This window comes from Mixophyes fleayi, chromosome 9 (genome assembly GCF_038048845.1).
Source record: "Mixophyes fleayi isolate aMixFle1 chromosome 9, aMixFle1.hap1, whole genome shotgun sequence".
Lineage (NCBI taxonomy): Eukaryota > Metazoa > Chordata > Amphibia > Anura > Limnodynastidae > Mixophyes > Mixophyes fleayi.
The window spans coordinates 26643377-26669536 of NC_134410.1; the positions used below are offsets into that span (position 1 = coordinate 26643377).

At 41.1% G+C, this 26160-nt stretch overlaps 1 protein-coding gene across 1 annotated transcript; it reads left to right on the forward strand.

Annotated features, from left to right (window-relative positions):
* The first annotated feature begins 8 nt into the window (after positions 1-8).
* PPP1R14A (protein phosphatase 1 regulatory inhibitor subunit 14A) lies at positions 9-23686 on the forward strand. Its single transcript, XM_075187109.1, has 4 exons — positions 9-689; positions 7942-8022; positions 11172-11204; positions 20609-23686. Exons 1-4 carry the CDS (start codon positions 498-500, stop codon positions 20717-20719), a joined length of 417 nt encoding a protein of 138 aa, XP_075043210.1. The 5' UTR covers positions 9-497; the 3' UTR covers positions 20720-23686.
* The last annotated feature ends 2474 nt before the right edge of the window (positions 23687-26160 follow it).

Below are 26160 nucleotides of genomic sequence, written 5' to 3' on the forward strand. Positions count from 1 at the left end.
TCAGAGATATTGTGCTGTGTCAGAGCTGCTGTACAGAGCTAGAGGAGCATGTGTGAGGAGAGGCACTGAGTGCAGGACCCCAGCACTAACACTGCATCACAGGACAATGTCTGTCTGTCACAGTACGGCCTTTGTGGTACTCAGGATTCTATGAACACGTGGAGACAACAGACTGTGAGCAGATCTGTGGATTATATCTGTGGATACAGTCCTGGACGTGCTGATCAATTACTGGAGACCTGACATTTCTCATAGATTTGTACTCTATACTACCGGAGTACTTATTAATACCAGATTTACATCACTATTACGGATGACATTAACACATGACTTTAACATCAGTTTAGGACCCTGCGTGTAACATCCAATTGAACATCTTTAATTATTCTCCTGGCTGTGGCTGAGAAATCTTGGTCTTAACTGAATGAATTGGTTGCCCTGAACAGCAGACACCACAAACCCCAGCTCAATATCTGCCCAGAGCAGGACTTCCAGAAATGGCAGCAAATAAGGTTGGGAAAAGAATGATAAATAAAACCCATTCCCCATCCCGGAGCCGAGACTCAGGACAACCCATACAGAGGAGACAAGCCCGGGTCACAGTTAAGTATGACCGCAAGGAGCTGCAGAAGAGGCTGGATGTGGAGAAGTGGATAGATGACAGCATTGAGCAGCTGTACCAGGGCAGGGTAAGTGTAACAGGAGTTAAACTGAGGAGGCATGGGGGGTATGAGGGTTAATGGTAGCAAATTTGTGGGAAGTAAATGAGATGAAGGGATAAGAGGATATCAGCAACACGGTGGCTTAGTGGCTAGCACTTCTGCCTCAAAGCACTGGGGCCATTACCATGGCCTTATCTGTGTGGAGTTTGTATGTTCTCTCCGTGTTTGTGTGACTTACCTCCGGGTGCTCCGGTTTCCTCCTATACTCCAAAAACATACTGGTAGGTTAATTGGCTGCTATTAAATTGACCTTAGTCTCTCTTGGGCTATGTCTGTGTTAGGGAATTTAGACTGTAAGCCCCAATGGGGCAGGGACTGATGTGAGCGAGTTCTCAGCGTTGCGGAATTAGTGTCGCTATATAAATAGCAGATGATGATGATGAAGAGGGTGATGTATTGAGAGAAGGTTAAAGAGGAACTCTACCCACTCAAATATATTTATAAAAGTGTATTTGGAATAAAAGCCTTATATTTAGCCATTTATTTCTCTTGATCCCTGGAACAAATTTTGAAATTCTGTTGCCATAGGCATATAAGAACACAGTTAAGATTAGGTACGCTGCATACAGGGAAATATCACAGTCTTACAACAGGAAAAAAATGTTCTCTGGGTTACGGCCGCTGTAAAAGTTGTATTTTAAATACCCAGAGGTAACAGCAGATTTGTGATATTTTTGTGCTTCATTTAAGGTTTGCTCCGTGATTTTATGATAATGTCTAATTTTGATGTCATTTAAGGACTTGTCCACACTAAACTTATTTGTAGCAACGTTCCAAATGGAGTGCAGCTTTGAATACTGCCAGAGAAATAGATTGGCATAAGGATACATTGATCTTGCAACATCTTATATCTTCTCATGGGACGTGAAATTTTCTTTGCTACATACTTTTTAAATGAAATGAAAGAGATGGAGAGGGGGCATTTATGAGAAAATAATTGGGTCTGGATCCATGCTTGCGATTGGATACCCTACATAATATATATATATAAGTGCATTATGACCAATGTAATAAAAATATTGACATGTAAAGTGGCATAAATGATGCTGGAATGAGCAGAATTTTGGGAGAGAGAAAGGAAAAGTTTAATGTAATGAAGGTGTAGTCATAGGGGGAATTCAATACAGCGCCTCCTGGAGGTGTGAGTAGAAAAGAGTACAATTGATCTCTATTTCCAGATGCAATGAGCAATTGAATAGCACATACATGACATATGAGGCAACTCACTGTGAATTCCCCCTATAAAATGATGGACGTGACGATTTAACTCTTTCTATCATGCACATATCTGGTTGGGTTGCAATCCTGTAAAAGTGGGTACAGAGTGATTTTCCAGGGGCAGATCCAAAAACCGAAATGTGGGCGTGGATCTCTGTATCTGGTTTCAGCATAAAAAGGTGCATTTGGACAAAATGTGCTGTGGGGGCGATTTCTCCTAGTTTATAAATAAAGCTCACAGCAAGACTGTTCCATTGTGAATTAATGCGCTCGGCAATTACTTGACCTGTTTTATATTTACTTCACTGGGCAGATAGCAAAACAGAGAAGAAAAACAGGACAAACTAAATATACCAGTTTTAGATAAGATAAGGACCAAGGTTGGGCCACCTATTGTTTGTACTTTACATAAAGCTTTCCCATATATGCAAAATAAAAACAAATAACAAACTTACTGTGGTATTTAAAGAATAGTGATTATGAATAGTTGACAGACTCATTGCTCACCACCTCCTGACGGCCCCAAACATCCTCATACCTACCACATAATACCCTGTGTCCCACAAAAGAGAAACATACAGCCACGTGCTCACCATATACAGCTTTAGGCTGGGTACACACTACCGAAATTTTTTCCCGATGCGACATCTTTTAACAATTTTACCAATAACAGAAAAAAATGTCCCGACCAGCATGCCGATTCATGTGTACACCGTAAACACGTTTTACAAGATGTACTTTCAGATCTGTGCTCTTCATCTGTCATAACCATCGGCTGAAAAGATCATGACTCTGCACACTCCATAGAGATCTATGGACACTGCTGGTCGTGAGTGTATACACACTGCAGAATCGGAACGGCATTGTTCCATCATTCAACAAGATTTTTAGTTTGTTTTAAAAATCAAATCAAACGATACGATGTGCTTTGGAATGATAATCACTCATCTTCTAATGTGATGTCAGGCCGAATGGTCGTTTATCATGTGATTGGCCCGATAATCAGCTGACAATCTTGTAGTGTGTACCCTAAGCCCAACTCATCAGTGTTATACCCACCATATGTATACCAGGCTTATTAGCACAATATTGTGCCATCTTATCTTTCTTATGCGCCCACCATATGCATTGCCAAGCTTATCAGTCTCTTGACCACAGCCCAATGCCCACCATATATAGCTCAGTGTCTAGCCTTTCATCTTTATGCCGATTACTGTTCATGTTCTCCTGCCTTTTTCAATGGACACCTCTTAAATGGAGTGGAAGCACTGCTATTTCATCCAATGATATTGCTGGGCTTTAATCCAATGCGATGAAATTACAGGTGGTTTCAAATTAAAACAGTGCAATTCCTACTCATGAAAATGCAAAAGCGATTTCAGTTAATGTCACCACTTGTTGCTGTGTCAGAGAGTAAACCTTGGCTTCATTGGGAACGCCGGGTAGTTGTTAGTGCTCCCAGTGCCCTCCCCACTGGCCACGTTACTATAAACCATCTCTCTGCTGGTACAGTGCTATCCTAGACCTTTATAGGCCACTTGGTGGATAAAGGTTGGGTAGACCTTAAAGACCAGCAACAATTGAGGATGGATGGATATGTAACACTATTTTTCATGCCAATGACTCCCAATAACATGACATCACAGTGGCCATTATTTTACAAAATTCCAGGGACACTTGGAAGATAGGTTTAAGCCCATCCAGGTGGCACTGGTTCTGTCTGCCTCCATGCATTGCAATCCTCATAATAGCATGTTTACTGAACATGGGTATAATCTATTATTTTTGCATTTATATACTTGTCTTGTATAATGATTAACTTATACAGAGAATAGAAGTAGACTGTACGTGCAAAATAAGAGGGATTGCACAGAGCAGTTATTGTCAGTATCAGACTGAAGAATAGGGACATTTCTACGGATAGACCTTTACATTCCAGGGGCAGCGGGATTTAGGGACAGTTGGCGACAATGATGACATAAGCTACAGAGCAATTCTGTATTTATATAGTAAATGATTGAACAGGCTATTTAGAATTAGCTATATGCATGTAAACACAGAACATTGGATATATGTATGTAAACCTTCAGCACTAAACCTCCTTGTGACTATAGAAATCCTCATATTCCTATTTCCTTACAGACACTTTGTATGAATTATTCATACTAACCCAGCACTGAGCAGCTTCTCTGAGACATCTATCATTCATGTTCCAGTAATCTTGAATGGGCACTGTGTGTATGTGACATTAATCAGTTCTCCCTTGGGGAGCACATCCCCCTCTATGAGTGTCACCTCTTCCCCCTTTGGGGGTATCGGCTAATTATCTGCAAATTTGGCAGCTGGGTCCATCTATGTCAGCTGTAGTGTGGGAGGTGACCTGCGTGCTATTTGCTTATCATTACTTTATACTTTGAAAACAGTGGATCGGATTTGTCAGTATTTATTTATTACATTGTTGGACCTACAATCTCGTATTTACCAATTCAAATGCAACTGATATCATCACACAGTGGAGGTAGTCATTTTGTGGGCTAAACAAATATTCATTAGGATGGAGCCTATCAGTTGAATACAATAGAATTACAGTCCTTTTATCTCAATACTTTAAATACAGAGGATGTAATTTACGTAGCCCACATCTTGATGTTGTACAGCTGGATGTTCCACTCAGCGCACGTCAAGGTGAAAAACTTTAGCAAGCTAGAAGTGTGTTTTGGGTGCTGTCAGCCATGAAAGTCTCCAGAGACGCACTGTGTAAAAATGTAAATATTCACATATCACATTAGAGCCTGCTACAACTTTAGAACCACACATTTCAATAAAATAAAGTTTTCCATCTTTCTCCAAAACATACTGTTCAGTCCAGCCTCTTTTAGGGCTTAACTGAGTGAGGGGATATTGGGGGATATATTTACTAAACTAGGGGTTTGAAAAAGTGGAGATGCTGCCTATAGCAGCAATCAGATTCTAGCTGTCATTTTGTAGAATGTACTAATTAAATGATAACTAGAATCTGATTGGTTGCTATAGGCAACATCTTCACTTTTTCAAACCCGCAGTTTAGTAAATATGCCCATGGGACTGTTTTTATTACATGTGGCACTTTGGTGTGTATGAGTTTAATTATATTGCTCAGTGTGTCTACAAATGCACTCCTCTGTCAACATAGAGGCACAAAACGGGTTCCATTAAAGATTTGTAGGTTTAATTCCTTTTACAGAGTTGAAATGGCGGTGTGCGCCCCCCCGCACAGCAAAGAATACCCCGAAAAATGTACCCTTTCCACACCATCTTATTTCAATAATAGTAAATCTGGTCCCTGCACTGCTCCGCAAAAGTAGGCGCATTTCATTCACTCCACCCAACTCCTCCCCTTTGCATGTACAAACTTCTGCTGCTCTGCACCCTGCCAACTTGCTCCTTAAGCCCATGTCCTTCAGTGGTAATCTAGGCCAGTTCAGAGTTGGTTTTGCACTGCTCAGCAGACGCTTTGTGCTTCATAAATTGCCTCCGGGGTATTCAGAGTACATCAGGTAAATAATGAGATGTCTGTTTGTTCCTCCAAGGCAGCTGGATGAATATTAACGAGAGATCATTGTAGTGGGAGCATTGGAAACTTGTCCTAACTGCAAAGTATTGACTTGCAGTATCCTCCGTAGGCCCATCTTCTGTGGGATCCAAACTATGGGCCTGATTCATTAAGGAACTTAACTTAAGAAACTTCTTATTTCAGTCTCCTGGACAAAACCATGTTACAATGCAAGGGGTGCAAATTAGTATTCTGTTTTGCACATAAGTTTAATACTGGCTGTTTTTTCATGTAGCTACACAAATACTTGATAGCTTATTTGTACACTGAAATTTAAAGTTGATATTTGTGTGATACATGAAAAAACAGTCAGTATTTAACTTATGTGCAAAACAGAATACTAATTTGCACCCCTTGCATTGTAACATGGTTTTGTCCAGGAGACTGAAATAAGAAGTTTCTTAAGTTAAGATCCTTAATGAATCAGGCCCTATGTTCTCCATGTGATATAATAAAGCTCAGTTACTTTCTTATATCTTGTACTGCTATATATTGTATTGTATATACTTGTGGACATTATAGATTAATAGCTATAGAAGAAGAGCATTTTAAATAAAAAATGTCTTTAGAAGATCCTCCTCATCAGAAATGAATTGACCATACGCTGCCCTATTATATTCTGTTCAATCATTCAATGCTTTTTGTAAATGTTAGAGGGTGCAAAGTGTGTATAACCCAGATATTTCATACTTGAATACCACAAATACGTACTCTGCATTTCCATATAATATATACACCTTTGCCACTGAGCTTGTACAGTCTGATACACACAATTCAGCATTGATGTGAGATAATAAATCCGAATTGTGCCGTCTGCATGCCCAGCGCCCCTCCCCTAGACAAGTGCGCTAAATAGTCTATTTGGTAAATCCAGCCCTGGTAATATATAATTTCAGCTCCGATGTCAGCTGTTTGTGTCAGCGATTTATTGATCTGTATACTGATTGGTCTGGTCTATATAATAGTGTTCCTAACTAGCATTGTGTGCCTAGGTTGTACTAATGCAGTGCAGTTGTGTTGTGCACAGCTGTGCTTTGTTATATGTAATCACAGTCTGTCTGCCTGTTTAGAAAACACCATAAAATAATACTAAACATATGATATCCACCAGTTTTCTGTTTATATCACCACTTATACTTAATGAGCTGCCTGGATTATTCTTTGTAGCCACTGAAAATAATGATGCTCCACTATAAACCAGGGAGCACTAGTCCCCAAAACACACTCATCCCTCCAACATGCCAGGACTAAACAGCTTGAAAAAATTGGCCATGTCCAGATTTCACCCAAGCTGCACCCAAATCAGCCAAAACCCATGCCCATACACCAGTGCCAGGCCCCCAGCTGCTAAGTGCCACCACATGTAGACCTTGAACTTGGGGCAGTTCAGGGGGGTATGCACAGTAGAGGTAGCCATTTTGTTAGCTGGACCAATATTTAGAAGAATCATCACCATTTATTTATATAGCGCCACTGATTCGCAGCGCTGTACAGAGAACTCACTCACATCAGTCCCTGCCCCATTGGAGTCTAAATTCCCTAACACACACACACACACACACACACACACACAGACTAGGGTCAATTTTGTTAGCAGCCAATTACTCTACCTGTATGTTTTTGGAGTGTGGGAGGAAACCGGAGCATCCGGAGGAAACCCACGCAAACATGGGGAGAGCATACAAACTCCACACAGATAAGGCCATGGTTGGGAATTGAACTCATGACCCCGGCGCTATGAGGCAGAAGCGCTAACCACTGAGCCACTGTGCTGCCCATAGTGAATGTAGTTCACTAGGACATATCGCCCAACAGCTCTGAGTTTCACAATTGAGACAATTTTGGTCATGTTCCCTTTCGACATTACCATCATTGGTCCTGACCCCAAATTGACAGGCCATATCAGAAATGCTGGGAGCTGTGCATTAGGAGAGAGTTACATCACCTAGTCATGTGATACAAAATGGCTGTCTTGACCACATTCCTAATGAATTGATAGGATGATTATTGGTTTCGCCCACACAATGGCTGCCTCCACAGTATGTAAGTGACACGTCCATCAGATAAGACTTATATTTAGGAATGTGTCCCATTTCACCCAATGAAATGCCTCTGATGATATCATTTTACTGAGCTAACAGAGTGACCTCTGAATGATTCAATGGTAACTCTCAGACTCTGTTCCCCGGTGGAGATTTGACTTCTTCCAGGAACCTCATGCTAATTAGTGAATAATAACCCTATTAGTTGGTTTAGTGGCCCCATGAGGCATATCTGCCATCCTGAAGACACGCCATGTACACCCCTCCCATTTCCTGCTGCTTCCTCCACACAGATGTGGCTATCAGCCAGTTCCAGCTCTCCGCTTTAACCCTTTCCCCACCAACCCATGTTTCTTCTGTGTTGCAGGAGATGGACATACCTGATGAGGTGAACATTGATGACCTCCTGGAAATGGAAACCGATGAGCAGAGAAGAAGCAGCCTACAGGTGAGGAGTGTTGGATATTATGTTATCCAGTTGGCTGCTCCATATTTTGGCAGAACTGTGTCACACCTTTGCTCCAGCAGCTCTGATTTGGGCACAAGGAGAAGGGGAGAGAGTGATGCAACACGTCACATGGTAATAATCTCGGGCCTGATTCATTAAGGATCTTAACTTGAGAAACTTCTTATTTCAGTCTCCTGGACAAAACCATGTTACAATGCAAGGGGTGCAAATTAGTATTCTGTTTTGCACATAAGTTAAATACTGCCTGTTTTTTCATGTAGCACACAAATATCAACTTTAAATTTCAGTGTACAAATAAGCTATCAAGTATTTGTGTGCTACATGAAAAAACAGTCAGTATTTAACTTATGTGCAAAACAGAATACTAATTTGCACCCCTTGCATTGTAACATGGTTTTGTCCAGGAGACTGAAATAAGAAGTTTCTTAAGTTAAGTTAAGATCCTTAATGAATCAGGCCCATCATTACTATATGTGCATGACCTGGATCCCCACCCATTCCTTCTCCGGGCATGGATGGCTACGCAAACCACCCCAGAGGAGGCAAATATGGAGGAGAGAGCAGACAGGCACTGTTTCAGTCCAGTATGTTCTGGTTACTACCAAAAATAAATCCTATATATGTAGAAATTTCGTCTGTCCAGATTTTGCCTTTATTGTCCTATAATTCAGACTCTTGATGAATCCAAATTAACAAAACAAGTGAAAATAGGCTCCTATAACTGTTTTACCTTATTTGAGACCTAAACAACACAGGGTTGGTTTTATTTCCTGCAAAAATTTCAGGCCACATGAGTGCCCTGCACAAGTCTCCTGATTCAAAAGCAGAACATGCACTGTCTGTAACGCCAAAAAGGATCTCAGTTAGTGGAAGACAGGAATCTGCCATTCTTAGTTTAGACTTAACAGGTTGTTCTTAAATAACTAAGCCAGTAAATATCCCACCTGTCCTATTTCAGGGGCACACTGGGGAACATTTATGAACATTGCTGCAGGGATAAGAAGAAAATGCCATAACCCATAGCAACCCACTAGACGTTCGCTTCCTCCTTCTAAACTGTTGTAAAAAAATATCCCAGAGAATCTGATTGGTTGCTATGGCATACAGCACCTTTTTCAGAAATATTTACAGGTTTTTATCTTCAAATGCAAAGATGCATTTCTACCCCCACCTAGTCATTGTTTATAAGTTGACGTACATGACGAAGCTGCATTTAGGGCAGCATGCCAGTTTTACAGGTGGGCGCAGGGCAGATTTTTCCACTACTCAGGGATGGTGTAAATCCACCCTACTCCTCTACTGTTACTGGGTCACCTTCATCGCTTTGTAAGGCAACTCTTGTTCCTGATTAGTGGCCCTTTAAGATGTTTTGACAAAAGTCTGTGATGTTGGGCTGTCTGGCTTTATTTGCAGATTACACTGGAAAGAGATGAACCACATCAGACATCTGCCCAGTGATGAATAACATTCCGCTGATAGCTGTAATCTTTGCTCTTTCTGTGAATTTCATTGAAATTGTCCCAGCTTTGATGTGGTCAAGAACTAATGCCTTTCCCACACATGCAGAGCAGATAAACGCTGGCAGTGAGTGAGGGGGCGAGGGTCTCACATCTATTCTCAGCCCTCCCCCCCAATCTCCCTTCCCCCTGAATACATTTCATTATGTAATTGAGTGGCTTCCACTGAGCCTATGACATCCGGGACCCTGACAGTCTGTTGATTCTCTCCTCTCCTTTACATCCACAATCAATAAAAGATAAGAGTCTGTGGGTCTCATTGGGCGTTGCGATGGCGTTCCTTACTGAGTGCAAAAAAACAAGATTTCATTTTGCGGATTGAGACTCCTGAAATGGGATAAGGGAGTGGGTCCATATTTAGGGACATTTCCTGTACATGAGGGAAGCAGGACCATTTCCACCCCACAAAAGGATAGCTTGGTGCATCAGATCCAGGGGCAGGCTGGAATGGGGGGCAGGGGACAGTCCCATAGTGGGCTACCTTGGGCTGGGTCACCGGGCCACCTTCATTTTTTTCCTTTAAAATAGGCTGCTGAGTCGAGTCTTGCCAGCCCTCCTCTGATCAGATCTGAGCAGGTTTTGTATGTACTTTTAATGGCTCTTTCTAGTTACGCTTCAGCATCTTTAGTACAATCTAAAATAAATATTTAAACACACAAGTGCCACATGTAATAGAGACAGTCCCCTCCCTCTCCTGATTAGCCAATAATAAGGCTGAACTGAGCTGTATATTAGCATAAAAACGTTTAACTTAATGAAAGGAGTGGTCCTACAGAGGAATACATAGGACTATTGCACAATGGCTCCTCTTCAGATGTTTCTGCCTCTCCACAAACCGAGGCATATCCTGGTTACAGAGGAGTCTCCCGTTAGCAGAGAGTAGGTGTGCACCTTCATATGTGCAGGGCAAATCATCTAGGTGTACAGTGCAATATGAAACCCCCCATCAATCAATGTTGTCCTGTGTTGTTATTTTTTTTTTTCACTTTATCTTCATTTATCAATTTCCCTCGGCCACGTTGTGAATCCACCTGTGGCTCCAAGGGTTAGTCTATCTATATGAATGTTTACTATTGACCCTTAGGGTAAGGAAAGACTCTGCCCACTAGGCATGATACTTAGGGGGGAATTCAATTGCCGGTGACGTGGCGAGTGGACATCACGCCGCGCACATTGCTGGTAAATGCGGTAGAAATCTCCACTCATGAACGGAGATTTTTTTCAAATCTCCACCGTAAAGTGTCTCACGAACGTTCATGACACAGTTTGCGGTTAATTGGACTCCCCCTTAGGGGTAGATTTACCAAACCTTCTAAAAGGAAAAGTGGAGGCGTTGCCCATAGCAACCAATCTAGCACGTACTAGATAAATGATAGCTAGAATCTGTTTGGTTGCTATGGGCAACATCTGCACCTTTCCTGTTTAGAAAGTTTGATGAATCTACCCCTTAGACTGCAGCACAGCAAGAAGGATCTCACTTCATAAGGAGCTGCATTTATTTCTATATAGGGAGAGAAATGATGTCATCAGATTAATGTAAATATAACTAGTGCTCCCAGTGGATTGTGTACACAACCTCTGATCATTGAATCTCTATTTTCTCCCTCCCAGGTCACCCTCCGGTCTTGTACTAACAGCACAGAGGTATTTATTGCATCATACTATATTGGACTGTTATTCTGTGCTTTACTGCATTCCATTATATTATATTGCATTGTTTGAATTGGATTATATGGTTCCCTATATGATCTTGTTTAGTATTATATTATATTATATTGCAGTTATAGTAGTTACCGTAGGTGCACCACATGTCCATAACCTCTATCAAACCCCCCTCAGTGTTCTGAATGTGAAAAGTAAGTACTTGGTAAAGTCTATGTAATAAAAAAAACCTAGAATGAACATAACATTCTTTATATGTCGCCCAAATGAGCCATGTTGTCCTCAAGGGCAGACTTAGACTTTTTTTTTGGCTGTGGGAAGGTGATTTAGCATAGCCCCACCCCTCATTCACTCTGATTGGTGAGTCTCACCCCCGTCTTCACTTTGATTGGACCTAGCGGCTGAGAAACAGTCAGAGGGCGCTACCAGGCCACTCTGGTTGTGTTTAAAACATAATGGAAGCAGCTGGGCAGGATCCTCTGCCTGCCTCTCATCCGCCAGGCAGACATATGTAGTGTGCAGCTAGGGACACACAGCCCCTATGATATTGTATTTTGTTGCATTATACTGTATTTTTATATTTTATCATGTACTGTATTACACTATATTGTGTTTTTATGTGCAAAGACAGATTATTCACCTCTATTCCCAGCAATGAAATAATCTATACAGAGTTCAGACAGGTACCTGTCAAGCACAGTATACAACACTGCCGGTGGAGTGCAACAATTGGACCTCATGGAGTATTTCTGTTGTGGCACACATTTAGTCTCTATGCTGGAAGCCTCAAAATAATTTATTACACACCATATCACATATTGTACTCCCCCAGACCACTGTGATATTACAGACCATTCCACATATTATACTCCCCCAGACCACTGTGAGTTTTATTACACACCATTCCACATATTGTACTCCCCAGACCACTGTGAGTTTTATTACAGACCATTCCACATATTGTACTCCCCCAGACCACTGTGAGTTTTATTACAGACCATTCCACATATTGTACTCCCCCAGACCACTGTGAGTTTTATTACACACCATATCACATATTATACTCCCCCAGACCACTGTGATATTACAGACCATTCCACATATTGTACTCCCCCAGACCACTGTGAGTTTTATTACAGACCATTCCACATATTGTACTCCCCCAGACCACTGTGAGTTTTATTACACACCATATCACATATTATACTCCCCCAGACCACTGTGATATTACAGACCATTCCACATATTATACTCCCCCAGACCACTGTGAGTTTTATTACACACCATTCCACATATTGTACTCCCCCAGACCACTGTGATATTACACACCATTCCACATATTATACTCCCCCAGACCACTGTGATATTACACACCATTCCACATATTATACTCTCCCAGACCACTGTGAGTTTTATTACACACCATTCCACATATTGTACTCCCCCAGACCACTGTGAGTTTTATTACAGACCATTCCACATATTGTACTCCCCCAGACCACTGTGAGTTTTATTACACACCATATCACATATTATACTCCCCCAGACCACTGTGATATTACAGACCATTCCACATATTATACTCCCCCAGACCACTGTGAGTTTTATTACACACCATTCCACATATTGTACTCCCCCAGACCACTGTGATATTACACACCATTCCACATATTATACTCCCCCAGACCACTGTGATATTACACACCATTCCACATATTATACTCTCCCAGACCACTGTGAGTTTTATTACACACCATTCCACATATTGTACTCCCCCAGACCACTGTGATATTACACACCATTCCACATATTATACTCCCCCAGACCACTGTGATATTACACACCATTCCACATATTATACTCCCCCAGACCACTGTGATATTACACACCATTCCACATATTGTACTCCCCCAGACCACTGTGATATTACACACCATTCCACATATTGTACTCCCCCAGACCACTGTGAGTTTTATTACACACCATTCCACATATTGTACTCACCAGACCACTGTGAGTTTTATTACAGACCATTCCACATATTGTACTCCCCCAGACCACTGTGAGTTTTATTATTATTATTATTATTATTATTATTATTAATAATATTTATTTATAAGGCGCCACAAGGCATCCGCAGCGCCGTACAGAGACAAACAAAATCACAATACAATGGGAGACAGCACAGTACAGTAAACACAGCAACTCAGTACGCTCAATGCACAGCTAGAGAGGGCAGGGAAGGGGGAGGGAGGATCCGCAAAGGACGGGGCCCAAGAAGGAGGGCGCGGAAGACAGGGAGACCCCCATATTACACACCATATCACATATTATACTCCCCCAGACCACTGTGATATTACAGACCATATCACATATTATACTCCCCAGACCACTGTGAGTTTTATTACACACCATTCCACATATTGTACTCCCCAGACCACTGTGAGTTTTATTACACACCATTCCACATATTATACTCCCCAGACCACTGTGAGTTTTATTATACACCATTCCACATATTGTACTGCCCCAGAGTCTTTCAATAACAGTAAACTGGGTGCTAAAGGAGACGGAGAGAGGAAAAGGGAAAGATCCAGATGGGGTAGTGGAGAATAGAGGACGGATGTTGAATTGCGATGTCCAGGGTTCCCAGGTTTTGGTAAAAGATTTTGATGAGTTATAGAGGACACTGGTCATGAACTCCATGTAGTAGGTGCCAGTTGGAGCGAGGGAGCTGTAGTCTATTTCCAGTCCGCTGCTAGCTGGCAGGTGGCAGCAAATACTATATGTCGTATTAGCTTATTCTGATGGCGCGTGGCGGAGTGGATTCACAATGATAGAAGAAAGAACCTGGGAGAAAGAGACATTGGTCTGCAAAATCGATTTGATCAAGTTCTTAACCAGACCACTGTGAGTTTTATTACAGACCATTCCACATATTGTACTCCCCCAGACCACTGTGAGTTTTATTACACACCATATCACATATTATACTCCCCCAGACCACTGTGATATTACAGACCATTCCACATATTGTACTCCCCCAGACCACTGTGAGTTTTATTACAGACCATTCCACATATTGTACTCCCCCAGACCACTGTGAGTTTTATTACACACCATATCACATATTATACTCCCCCAGACCACTGTGATATTACAGACCATTCCACATATTATACTCCCCCAGACCACTGTGAGTTTTATTACACACCATTCCACATATTGTACTCCCCCAGACCACTGTGATATTACACACCATTCCACATATTATACTCCCCCAGACCACTGTGATATTACACACCATTCCACATATTATACTCTCCCAGACCACTGTGAGTTTTATTACACACCATTCCACATATTGTACTCCCCCAGACCACTGTGAGTTTTATTACAGACCATTCCACATATTGTACTCCCCCAGACCACTGTGAGTTTTATTACACACCATATCACATATTATACTCCCCCAGACCACTGTGATATTACAGACCATTCCACATATTATACTCCCCCAGACCACTGTGAGTTTTATTACACACCATTCCACATATTGTACTCCCCCAGACCACTGTGATATTACACACCATTCCACATATTATACTCCCCCAGACCACTGTGATATTACACACCATTCCACATATTATACTCTCCCAGACCACTGTGAGTTTTATTACACACCATTCCACATATTGTACTCCCCCAGACCACTGTGATATTACACACCATTCCACATATTATACTCCCCCAGACCACTGTGATATTACACACCATTCCACATATTATACTCCCCCAGACCACTGTGATATTACACACCATTCCACATATTGTACTCCCCCAGACCACTGTGATATTACACACCATTCCACATATTGTACTCCCCCAGACCACTGTGAGTTTTATTACACACCATTCCACATATTGTACTCACCAGACCACTGTGAGTTTTATTACAGACCATTCCACATATTGTACTCCCCCAGACCACTGTGAGTTTTATTATTATTATTATTATTATTATTATTATTATTAATAATATTTATTTATAAGGCGCCACAAGGCATCCGCAGCGCCGTACAGAGACAAACAAAATCACAATACAATGGGAGACAGCACAGTACAGTAAACACAGCAACTCAGTACGCTCAATGCACAGCTAGAGAGGGCAGGGAAGGGGGAGGGAGGATCCGCAAACGACGGGGCCCAAGAAGGAGGGCGCGGAAGACAGGGAGACCCCCATATTACACACCATATCACATATTATACTCCCCCAGACCACTGTGATATTACAGACCATATCACATATTATACTCCCCAGACCACTGTGAGTTTTATTACACACCATTCCACATATTGTACTCCCCAGACCACTGTGAGTTTTATTACACACCATTCCACATATTATACTCCCCAGTAAACACAGCAACTCAGTACGCTCAATGCACAGCTAGAGAGGGCAGGGAAGGGGGAGGGAGGATCCGCAAACGACGGGGCCCAAGAAGGAGGGCGCGGAAGACAGGGAGACCCCCATATTACACACCATATCACATATTATACTCCCCCAGACCACTGTGATATTACAGACCATATCACATATTATACTCCCCAGACCACTGTGAGTTTTATTACACACCATTCCACATATTGTACTCCCCAGACCACTGTGAGTTTTATTACACACCATTCCACATATTATACTCCCCAGACCACTGTGAGTTTTATTATACACCATTCCACATATTGTACTGCCCCAGAGTCTTTCAATAACAGTAAACTGGGTGCTAAAGGAGACGGAGAGAGGAAAAGGGAAAGATCCAGATGGGGTAGTGGAGAATAGAGGACGGATGTTGAATTGCGATGTCCAGGGTTCCCAGGTTTTGGTAAAAGATTTTGATGAGTTATAGAGGACACTGGTCATGAACTCCATGTAGTAGGTGCCAGTTGGAGCGAGGGAGCTGTAGTCTATTTCCAGTCCGCTGCTAGCTGGCAGGTGGCAGCAAATACTATATGTCGTATTAGCTTATTCTGATGGCGCGTGGCGGAGTGGATTCACAATGATAGAAGAAAGAACCTGGGAGAAAGAGACATTGGTCTGCAAAATCGATTTGATCAAGTTCTTAACCAGGAATCTAGGGCAGGACCACCAGATGTCAGCCTTCTGTGGACTGTGCAGACTATCCCAAGGACTGTACACCCCCAGACTACTGCTGAGTTTTATTACAGACTTTTACAAAGATATTTTCCCTCCCCAGACCACCATGAGTTTTATTGCAGACTATCCCAATGACTGTACTCTCTCACTCAGATAACTGACTGAATATAATCCAATGCGTAGTGTTTGTGGTGCTTGCTGAATCCTGCCTTCCAGCATCTCCAGATCTGTATTCTTGACACAACTAACTGACACATGAAAACAGTAAAAGATAAAATCGATCCGCTGTCCTCTAATCTAGGGGGCTATAAGCAGGACCAGTATACAAACAGTGCAGCTTTAAGAGTGTTTCCTTCTTGGAATGCAGCCATACTAATTTAATTACTTTACAGAATTAATTTCTTGGACGGTATTCTATTTATTCTATTTGGGGTTTGTGGGAAATGCTATTCTGCAAATGTAATTTCATTTCTACTTAGTTACTGAGAACACAGTGGATGGTTCCTAGCGTTGCTCCACTTAATAAACATCACGGGCTTGATTCATTAAGGAACTTAAATTAAGAAGTTTCTTATTTAAGTCTCCTGGACAAATCCATGTCACAATGCAAGGGGTGAAAATTAGTTTTCTGTTTTGCACATAAGTTAAATACTGACTGTTTTTTCATGTAGCACACAAATACTTGATAGCTTATTTGTACACTGAAATTTAAAGTTGATATTAGTGTACTACATGAAAAAACAGTCAGTATTTAACTTATGTGCAAAACAGAAAACTAATTTTCACCCCTTGCATTGTAACATGGTTTTGTCCAGGAGACTTAAATAAGAAACTTCTTATTTTAAATTCCTTAATGAATCAGGCCCCACGTGTCTTGTATTTGGTGGGAATAAAGATCCAGGTGACGTAATTTTAGTGAATTCTTCTTGAAGATATTTATATACAGTGTTCTGTATAGTATTGCAGTAATGTGTTCTAGTGATTAATTTGCACCTGTGACCTAGTGCACTGAATGGCCACGTTCTCATATCAACAGCCGACAAAATGGCTGCTGGAGAGACTCAGCTCTTGGTGCTTGTTAGTGAAGATGGAGGCTCAGGTTTTGAGAAGAGAAGTGTGAGAGGATGGGTGTGGGCAATGTACAGTGGGTGCAGTGTCCACAGAACTTGTGTGTGTCAGATTCCTTAGTGAGGATTTCATTTTTGGCTGTAAAATGTGTCTGTTATGCTCTATGTCCTGGTCATTTCCTCCACCTGGCACTAATAAATGAGCTATTTGGGGTCAATAAACCCCTCCTTGCAGCCGAGGTCTAAACGTTTTCCTGTTAAGGGCGTGCTTGTGTGAGCACAAAATCTTACGGAGTCAGCAGTATTCAGGTCCACCTAAGGAAACCATGGTAATGGCCCAGAGAGCAGGACATTGAAAAGAAAAATCTTCCCTTTTCATTTGGTGCATTCAGACCCTTAAGAAGACAGAAAGGGCCTGAGTCATTAAGGAGGGCAAAGTATAAAATAGGAGTAAATTTGCGCCTTGGTAAAACCATGTTGCATTTGAGGGGGAGATACATTTTTTTATAGGCAATAAGCACACGAATGCTAACAATAACCAGCCAGTATGTTTTTCTGCAAAACCTGCCAGAGGATCCATTGGCCTCTAATTACTATTTATGTCCTTCTGTTTATTAATCATGTGTTTGGATGTAGTGATAGAAGGGCAGTGTGTGTTTACAGTTAGTCTTGAGTCACACACTTGGCGAATGCACACCTAATTCCTGCACAAATCACTCACTTAGATCTCCTTTGTACTGACAAACACCTACAGTTATTTAAAAAAATATTGGCACCCTTGCAGTTTTTTCTAATAATGAACCATGTCTTCCAGAAAATTGTTAAAAATGATGTTGGAATCCACATATGTATTTCTTTGGTTTACAGTGGAATAAAACATAGAAAGTACTAAATCGTAGCGTATTCCACACAGAAACCCTTAATGGACCGGACAAAGTTTTTGGCACCTTTTAGAAGTATAAATAATTAGATGTCAAGCTGGTGATCCTCCTTCACTTTGGACTGAAGTCACCTGTGGTCAGTAGCAGGTACCTGCAATATAAAAATCACTCATTACACGGAGAAAAGAAAGAAAGACAGACAATAGTCTGGAGGCCAGACAGAAGATTGTAGCCAAGCATGGACAATCTCAAGGCTATAAATCAATCTCCGGAGACCTTGATGGACCGCCAAACAGATTCAAGTTGACCTTCAGACCAGAGGCGGAACTAGTGAGCTGTGGGCCCCAGTGCAGGGAGGTGGAGAGGTGGGAACCGGGGCCCCTGACACTCTGCATCTCCCATGCAGCAGGCCCCATTATCTCCATGGGCCCCGGTTCATGGCACCTGTTGCACCAATGATAGTTCCGCCAAGAAAGCCTACAGGAGTTTGCCAGAACACACATGAACAAGCCAAATTCCTTCTGGGAGACTTTCCTGTGGACAGATGAGACCACAATAGCTTTTTGGCTCATCATCCCTATGTTTACAGAAATCAAACTGAAGCTTTGAAAGTAAAGACCACCTTCCCCATAGTCAAGCATAGAGGAGGTTCAGTGATGTTTTGGGGTTGCTGTGCTGCATCTAGCTCTGGGTGTCTCGAACATGTGTATGTCATCATGAATTATGGAGATTACCTGGCCATTTTGGAGTGCAATATTGAACCCAGTATCAGAAAGCTGGGTCTTGAAGCTCATGGATCTTCCAGCAGGACAATGATCACAAACATACTTCAAAAAGCACCAAGGAATGGTTCAAGACAAGGCTCTGAAGTGGCCAACAATAAGTCCAGATCTTAATCCCATATAACACATGTGGAGAGGTCTGATATCATCATTTGGGAGAAGGCAAGAAGAGTGGACCAGACTGCAAGTAGGCAGGTGCAGGAAGCTCATCCATGGCTGTGGGAAGCAGGTGATTGCAGTTATTTTGATCAAGGGCTAAATGAAGTCTAGGACGTCATTCGTTTTTCAATGCCATTTCTTTTCATTTTCTGATTTAAAATGATGTACAGTTTTTAAACTCAGAATCAAAAACAAAGGTTCATGAACAGAGAAAGAATTCTGGAGACCTGTTGTACATATCAATTTATGTTTAGAGGAAATTGTGAGTTATTTGAAAAAAGTGCAAGGGTGATAGTATTTTTGTCCAGCACTGTCCATCATTGCACTGAAGTGTCACATGAGCATATATGTATACGTTGTTCAGCCCTCGCACTACCTACACATGAGTATGTAATATTTCAGTCTATTCTCTCTTCCTCTGACGCAACCGAGATAGTTGGAAAATCACACAAAAGGGCAGTTTGACCACATTTTTTGAATAATTGACATGATTCAATTTTTCACATTGAGGAAGTTGGTTAATAGTGTTGCGTTTGTTGCAGAGGTGACCCTCTTTAGAACTATGATGTTGGGGTGACTAAAAGCTATAAATAGCTATAACTTTGTACAATCCACATTCCATGATCTGTAAATTCTATGTATTTTTGTTACACTTCTGGCAGTAGTAAAGCAGTATTGCTCAGGTTATATGTACAGTAATAATGATTAAGCTCTATCACTGTTACGTCTAGTAAAGTATCCAATTTTACCAATAGTACGGATCATGCTTACTCCTAATATTTCTTGTTAGGTTTACCTAAGGGTAACACAGGATATAATTATTTGAAATCTCTAATAAGTGATTCTTGTTATTTAAAGATCTATATTTATGTTGTCAAGTACTTTACTATGCTGACATTAAAACAAAGTAAAAAGGCAATAAGTTGTTTGCGTGTGTGTATATTTACACACACACACACACACACACACACACACACACACACACACACACACACACACACACACACACACACACACACACAGTGGTCAAAGTGGAGATTTAGAAGTATACCAGTATACCATGAAACAATGTTAATCATTAAGTTTTAAATTATCAATGTTATTAAATGTTTACCCTTTTCTGTAATCTCTGATTAGTAAATATGTGAAAAATGACCATCTGTTTCAGTATTTCCAAGTACCCCCTTCATTTCCATACTGTTGTATTCTTTCAAACATTTTCTATTTAAAAACTGTATAAAAACAAAATATTTGTGTAACACATAACTGATCTATGTTCAGTGAATCACGGCACAACAGTATTCATTTAAGAAAATAGTTAATCCCGTTCCTTGTTTTGCAGGTGTTTATACGGGATCTTCTGTTCAAGCTAAAGGGACTTCAGAAACAGACTCTGCTGAGGAAGAATGGACTGGAGGTCAACAATGAAGAGCCTATTCAGGAACATCTGTGACCCCACAAAAATAAAAACATATAATGAGGGGCACAGGTCAGCGAGTATAGTACACGGAGCATACCGTCAAGGTCAAGCTGGAGCATAGAATAGACTACAATGGCCTGTGTGACCCTCAGGACTTTATGAAAGGACCATGCACCTGTGTGAAACATAATAATTCCCCCCACTCCAGATGTCTCCTGAAAACCCTGCTGTTTTCATATTACAGGCCTGAAGCCTGAGCTACAGTTGACTCCATAACGCGTCCTCTCACGTTCTTCACTAAATGGCGCAGAGTTTATGTATTATACAGTGACATAGCATTGATATCCTTAAAAAAATACATACTGTACGGGAAGAAAATAAGTTCAGATCCTATATAGAAGTAGTTTGTTCCCAATAAGGAGATCCCAGATTTAACGTATACTTGTCGTCTACACACAACGGGAAGCCATTCTATTCAACGGGAACTATTGACATCATTGTGACATAAGGCACAAAGTTACTTCTTAGTGATTTGATAAGCTGCATGAATATTAGCCCAAAATGGCTGCCTCCTTTGTGTGTAGCTGATGGGTCCACTTAACATTTCAATTTTACCAGTAACTCCCTACATACAGCAGAGAACAAAAAGTGTACAGTTAATCTATGCCTAGGACTGGCCCATAGCTCTCAAAATTCAGAATCCCTAAAGTGGGACAAAATAAGCATGTCACACCCAAACTCCACCCAGTTATGGCCAAACTCTGCCCACAAATGGCCATATTTGGTCAAAACACACCCACTTTCCCATTAAACCCTGTCCCATTTGTGGGCCGCGAATAGGAATCGTCCTGCCAAAATAGGAACAGTTGGGTGGTAGTCTGGCTATCTATGGTTTTATTTATTTTCAGAGATTTCAGACATTAGACATGAGTGAATGAAGCATCTCAAAAAAATTGAGGATTCTTGCAAAAAGTGCTCATGTACAGAGTGATTGCAATAGTGAATTTGACTATTCTAGAACAAATTGGGTGCAAGTCACTGCCGAAAACAACTGCCAATCCCGTTGACCGTAATATGACAGTGTGCGACCATCATCTTATCTTACTAATTGGGCACCATCAAACCCATGTTTTTTTATTGAAAAAGTAGCTTTATTTGTATAAAGGTACAAAAAACACACAATACATTACATTCAAGTGTACACAGTACACCGTGAAACATAATCATTCATATATTTTAGTACAATACAAGGCATAAAGTACAAGATATGACATCCTACACTATACATTGAGTATTGCACTAACCATACAAACTTAAACAATATAACATTTAAAAAAAGCAATGGATGTGAGGGGACGGTGGGTGAGAGGGGTAGGTGGGGAGATCACAGGCCCGAAGCTTTATTGAGCACAGACACAAATATGGGAAGGGTGCATAAATAAGGCATGACATTCAATAACACTTCAAACAGTGATGGGGGAATGGGTTGGAGGGGGTAAGGGAGGGGAACTCAAGCCCAAGGCTTTAATGAAAAAAAACATATGGGGGCAGAAGAGGGAGACAACAATCATCTTCCTCAGGACTGCCAATGTTGTTATAGTCTCTTAGCAGGCTGTGGATCAGCCTGCAACAGTCCTGGGTGGTAACCTCCAGCTTCAAAATGAGGCGATTCCTGACAAGCCAAATAGCGTCCTTAAAACAGTTCATAAGGCGCCAGGCCTCCTGGATTGCCTCAATAGTGTGGGTCCCAAAATATAATCCATGAAATACTGAATGGTATGAAAGGCAAGTCCTGAGCACACTGTCCTTAAGTTCATGTTCCAAGGCAACCAGCAGTGCCTGTGCAGTGGGGCAGTCCCAAAAAATATCCTGTGCTGTTTCCCTTCTGGTGATACAGAAGGAGCAGTGAATATATCTGCACAGATTCCGGGAGTGCATGAATGTCCTGAGAGGCAGACCCCCCTGGATACCCATCCATGCAATGTCTTTATGTCTATTAAGCCTCCTCTTAGAGTCCACATTCTCCCACATGTGTTTTGCTGTAGCAACAGTGAGCCCTGGAACAGACTCCATAATGTCTTTCGCTCTGATGAGCTTGTGGACAGTTTTTGGCTTCCACAAGCTCAAACCATCAAACTCATGTGCTAGACCTGAACTCCAAAAACCTGGATTTGGCCACATGTGTGAGTAAATTGTGTATGGACCCCTAAGAGGGATCAGTTTTGGGACACAGAAAGTACATGACGGGCTAAAGGCTTGTTAGTAACAGAGAATCTGGCCCCTCTTCCACTAGCAGTCACTGAAAAGCAGGGATCACCCTTCCAATTTATTTTGGAAGACACTAATATCTCTGCCCATGCCACAATTCTGCAATAAAGTATTTACATATCAGTTTTCTTAAAATTGTACGGTGACCACTTCTAAAGCAAAACGCAGGCCTTTCTGAGTATACATTTTTCTAACTTCAGAGGATAAAATGCACAAAAACTCATGGGCATCACCAGAGGGTGTATGGTCAGGCCATGGCATGGGGCATGCCAAGCACTAGCTTTAATTATAGATTATATTTGTCTTATCCAATACAGACAAATGGACTTCATCTGCTCAGCATAAATGAGCAATTCACTCCTGCACTTGCTGTATCTGCTGGTCTCCAACAAAATGGCCGCTAGGCCATTCTCCCAGAGTGCATTTTGTGATTCACCCAGTGGCAGAGAGTTGGTATAGGAAGTTGTGCTCAATCGGTAGTGAGAAAAAGACCCTACACTCCAGAATCCAGACACTCTAGTGACAGGTGAGAAATTCTACATGTTATGACTAAACCCCATAACATGTCCACAGGACCGTCTCTCACTTTATAACATTTTGTACTGCTGGCTTGTTTACAGACATAACATTGGGCCCTTTACAGTATATTTATACAGGTTTGTTTCTTTGTAATATAAGTATTAACATGCCATACTGTTACTTTAATGTTAATAAAATTTGGTTTACCACTTATTGGTCTGTTGTGGTGGAAATGTACTTATTTAAAATGTCTGTAGCCTCCAGGTCAGGTGGAGATTGTCAATAGAAAGCAGCATATGGCAGAGGAGGATCCCGCAGTCTTTGTCAACATTGGTAGATCAATATGTAGACAAAGACACTGGTTTAGTACAAACTAAAGGTTCATTAGAGGTCGTCCAGCGTAACACATTATACTGAGATTCATTATTAATGCACAGAAACAAAGCAAAGTGCAGTCCTCAAGGGTGATTCTATGCACTCAAACCATACATTGGATTTGGAAACTAGTGTAAGCTCTATACATAAGCGAAACACCTGCGGCTTGGTTTGTGGTCCAATAGTTTGATTTTATTACTAGTTCAAATGTAAAAAAGTGATTTAAACGTCTTAAAAAGATCCCTTAGGGGTATAAAAAGTAATTTATAATGCGGATTTATTCCATACTTTAATTTATTTATTTTCATTTTTTTCAGAATTTGTTGTCCAAATTTGAAAAAAAGAAAATCCACCCAAATATAAATATTTTTTCAGCCTGACCTTGGACCGATTTGACAGCTGCATTACCCTGATATTCATACAAAATCAGTTTGTTAAAACATTTTACTCATCTCTCAGAAATCCTATTGGGCTTAGATATATGTAACAGAATATCTGCATCTAACTAACAGGTAAGGGGGAATTTAGGACACAGTCATCATCAGGGGACGGCTAGTAAATTTTAGCCTAGGGAGCAAGGCTCAGCTCAGCAGCCTATTTTAAAGCCAGCCCAAGATAGCCCACTATGGGGCTGGCCCAGGGGGGAGTATGCCCCCTGCCCCCCAGCCTAGCCTGCCCCTGGTCATCATAACACCATAAGGTTCAAATTGTGTTTCAATCAATTATGTACCATGGGTACAAAATCTTGAATGTTAGGTTAATTTATTTAACTTAACAGACGTAACGTCTGTTAAGTTAAATGAATAAACACTGTTACTTACAACTAATACACTGAGATGACATTTAAAGGAAAGCACCCAGGCCGGAAGAAACTCTAAAGAAGTATTGTAGCAGGTATATTTACCTATAGGCACTGAGTTGGCTAAATACGAAAGAATTAGAATCTATACGTGCAAAGAAGAAAGCTATTAAATTATTAACACTGGATTAGACAGAGGGGTCATTAAAGAAGTCCAAGGAATTAAATGAAATATGTTTGATGTAACGTAGTAACATAGTTGATGAGGTTGAAAAAAGACACCAGTCCATCAAGTTCAACCTATTTTGGATCTCCTGCGATCCTGCACTTATATTTGAAATTAATCCAGAGTAAGCAACCGCCAATCTGTTTCAATTGTGAAAATCCCCCCAGACTCAATATTGCAGTCCTATTTTTACCCTATATCCACTACTATCCTTCATTTTAAATTAACGGTCGTATCCCTGGATACACCGTTCCGCTAAAAATTTGTCTAACCCTTTCTTAAACATATCTATTGAATCTGGCATCACAACCTTCCCTGGCAATGAATTCCATATCTTGACTGCCCTTACTGTAAAGAACCCCTTCCTTTGCTGGTTGTGAAATTTCCTCTCCTCTAACCTTAGGGGATGACCACGTGTCCTGTGTATGGTCCTTGGGGTAAAAAGTTCCCATGAAAGCTCTCTGTATTGACCCCTAATGTATTTGTACATAGTAATCATATCTCCCCTTAGACGCCTCTTTTCTAAAGTAAACATGCCTAAACTGGCTAACCTTTCCTCATAACTTAATGACTCCATACCCTTTATCAATTTTGTCGCCCTTCTCTGAACCCTTTCTAGTTCCAAATTATCTTTTTTATAGAGTGGTGCCCAGAACTGTACTGCATATTCAAGATGAGGTCTTACCAACGATTTATACAGTGGCAAAATTACACTGTCTTCCCTTGCATCTATGCCCCTTTTTATGCATGTCAATACTTTGTTTGCCCTTGCAGCTGCTGCTTGACATTGAGCACTATTGCTAAGTCTACTGTCTACGAGCATATGTGAATAAGTTCTCTGTACAGCGATGCGGAATCAGTGGCGCTATATAAATAAATGGTGATGATGATGTCTAAGATAGACACTAACATACAAAATTGAGCCACAAAAACACGCTCAAGTTAAATCCTGTTCGTGCCATCTTTCTATTAGTGTTTAGAAAGGAAGGAGTACTTTGAAATACTGAAACAGATCACATATAAACCAAACTATTGGTTTAGTGAATGTCAGGTACACTACTGTCAGAGGGGCTCATGTTTTGTTAATGATATCTGGTTTTTTTTATCTTACATGTACAAATTACCATCAATACATTTACTGATGGACAGTAAATTTATTGATGGTTGGCAATCATGTTCGTACTTGACCAGATCATATGCACTCATGTTAAGGGAGTTAAGTGATAGACAGATAATTATTTATATTTGTGGACCCATCATAACTGGGTCAGTACCACAAGGCTGGTG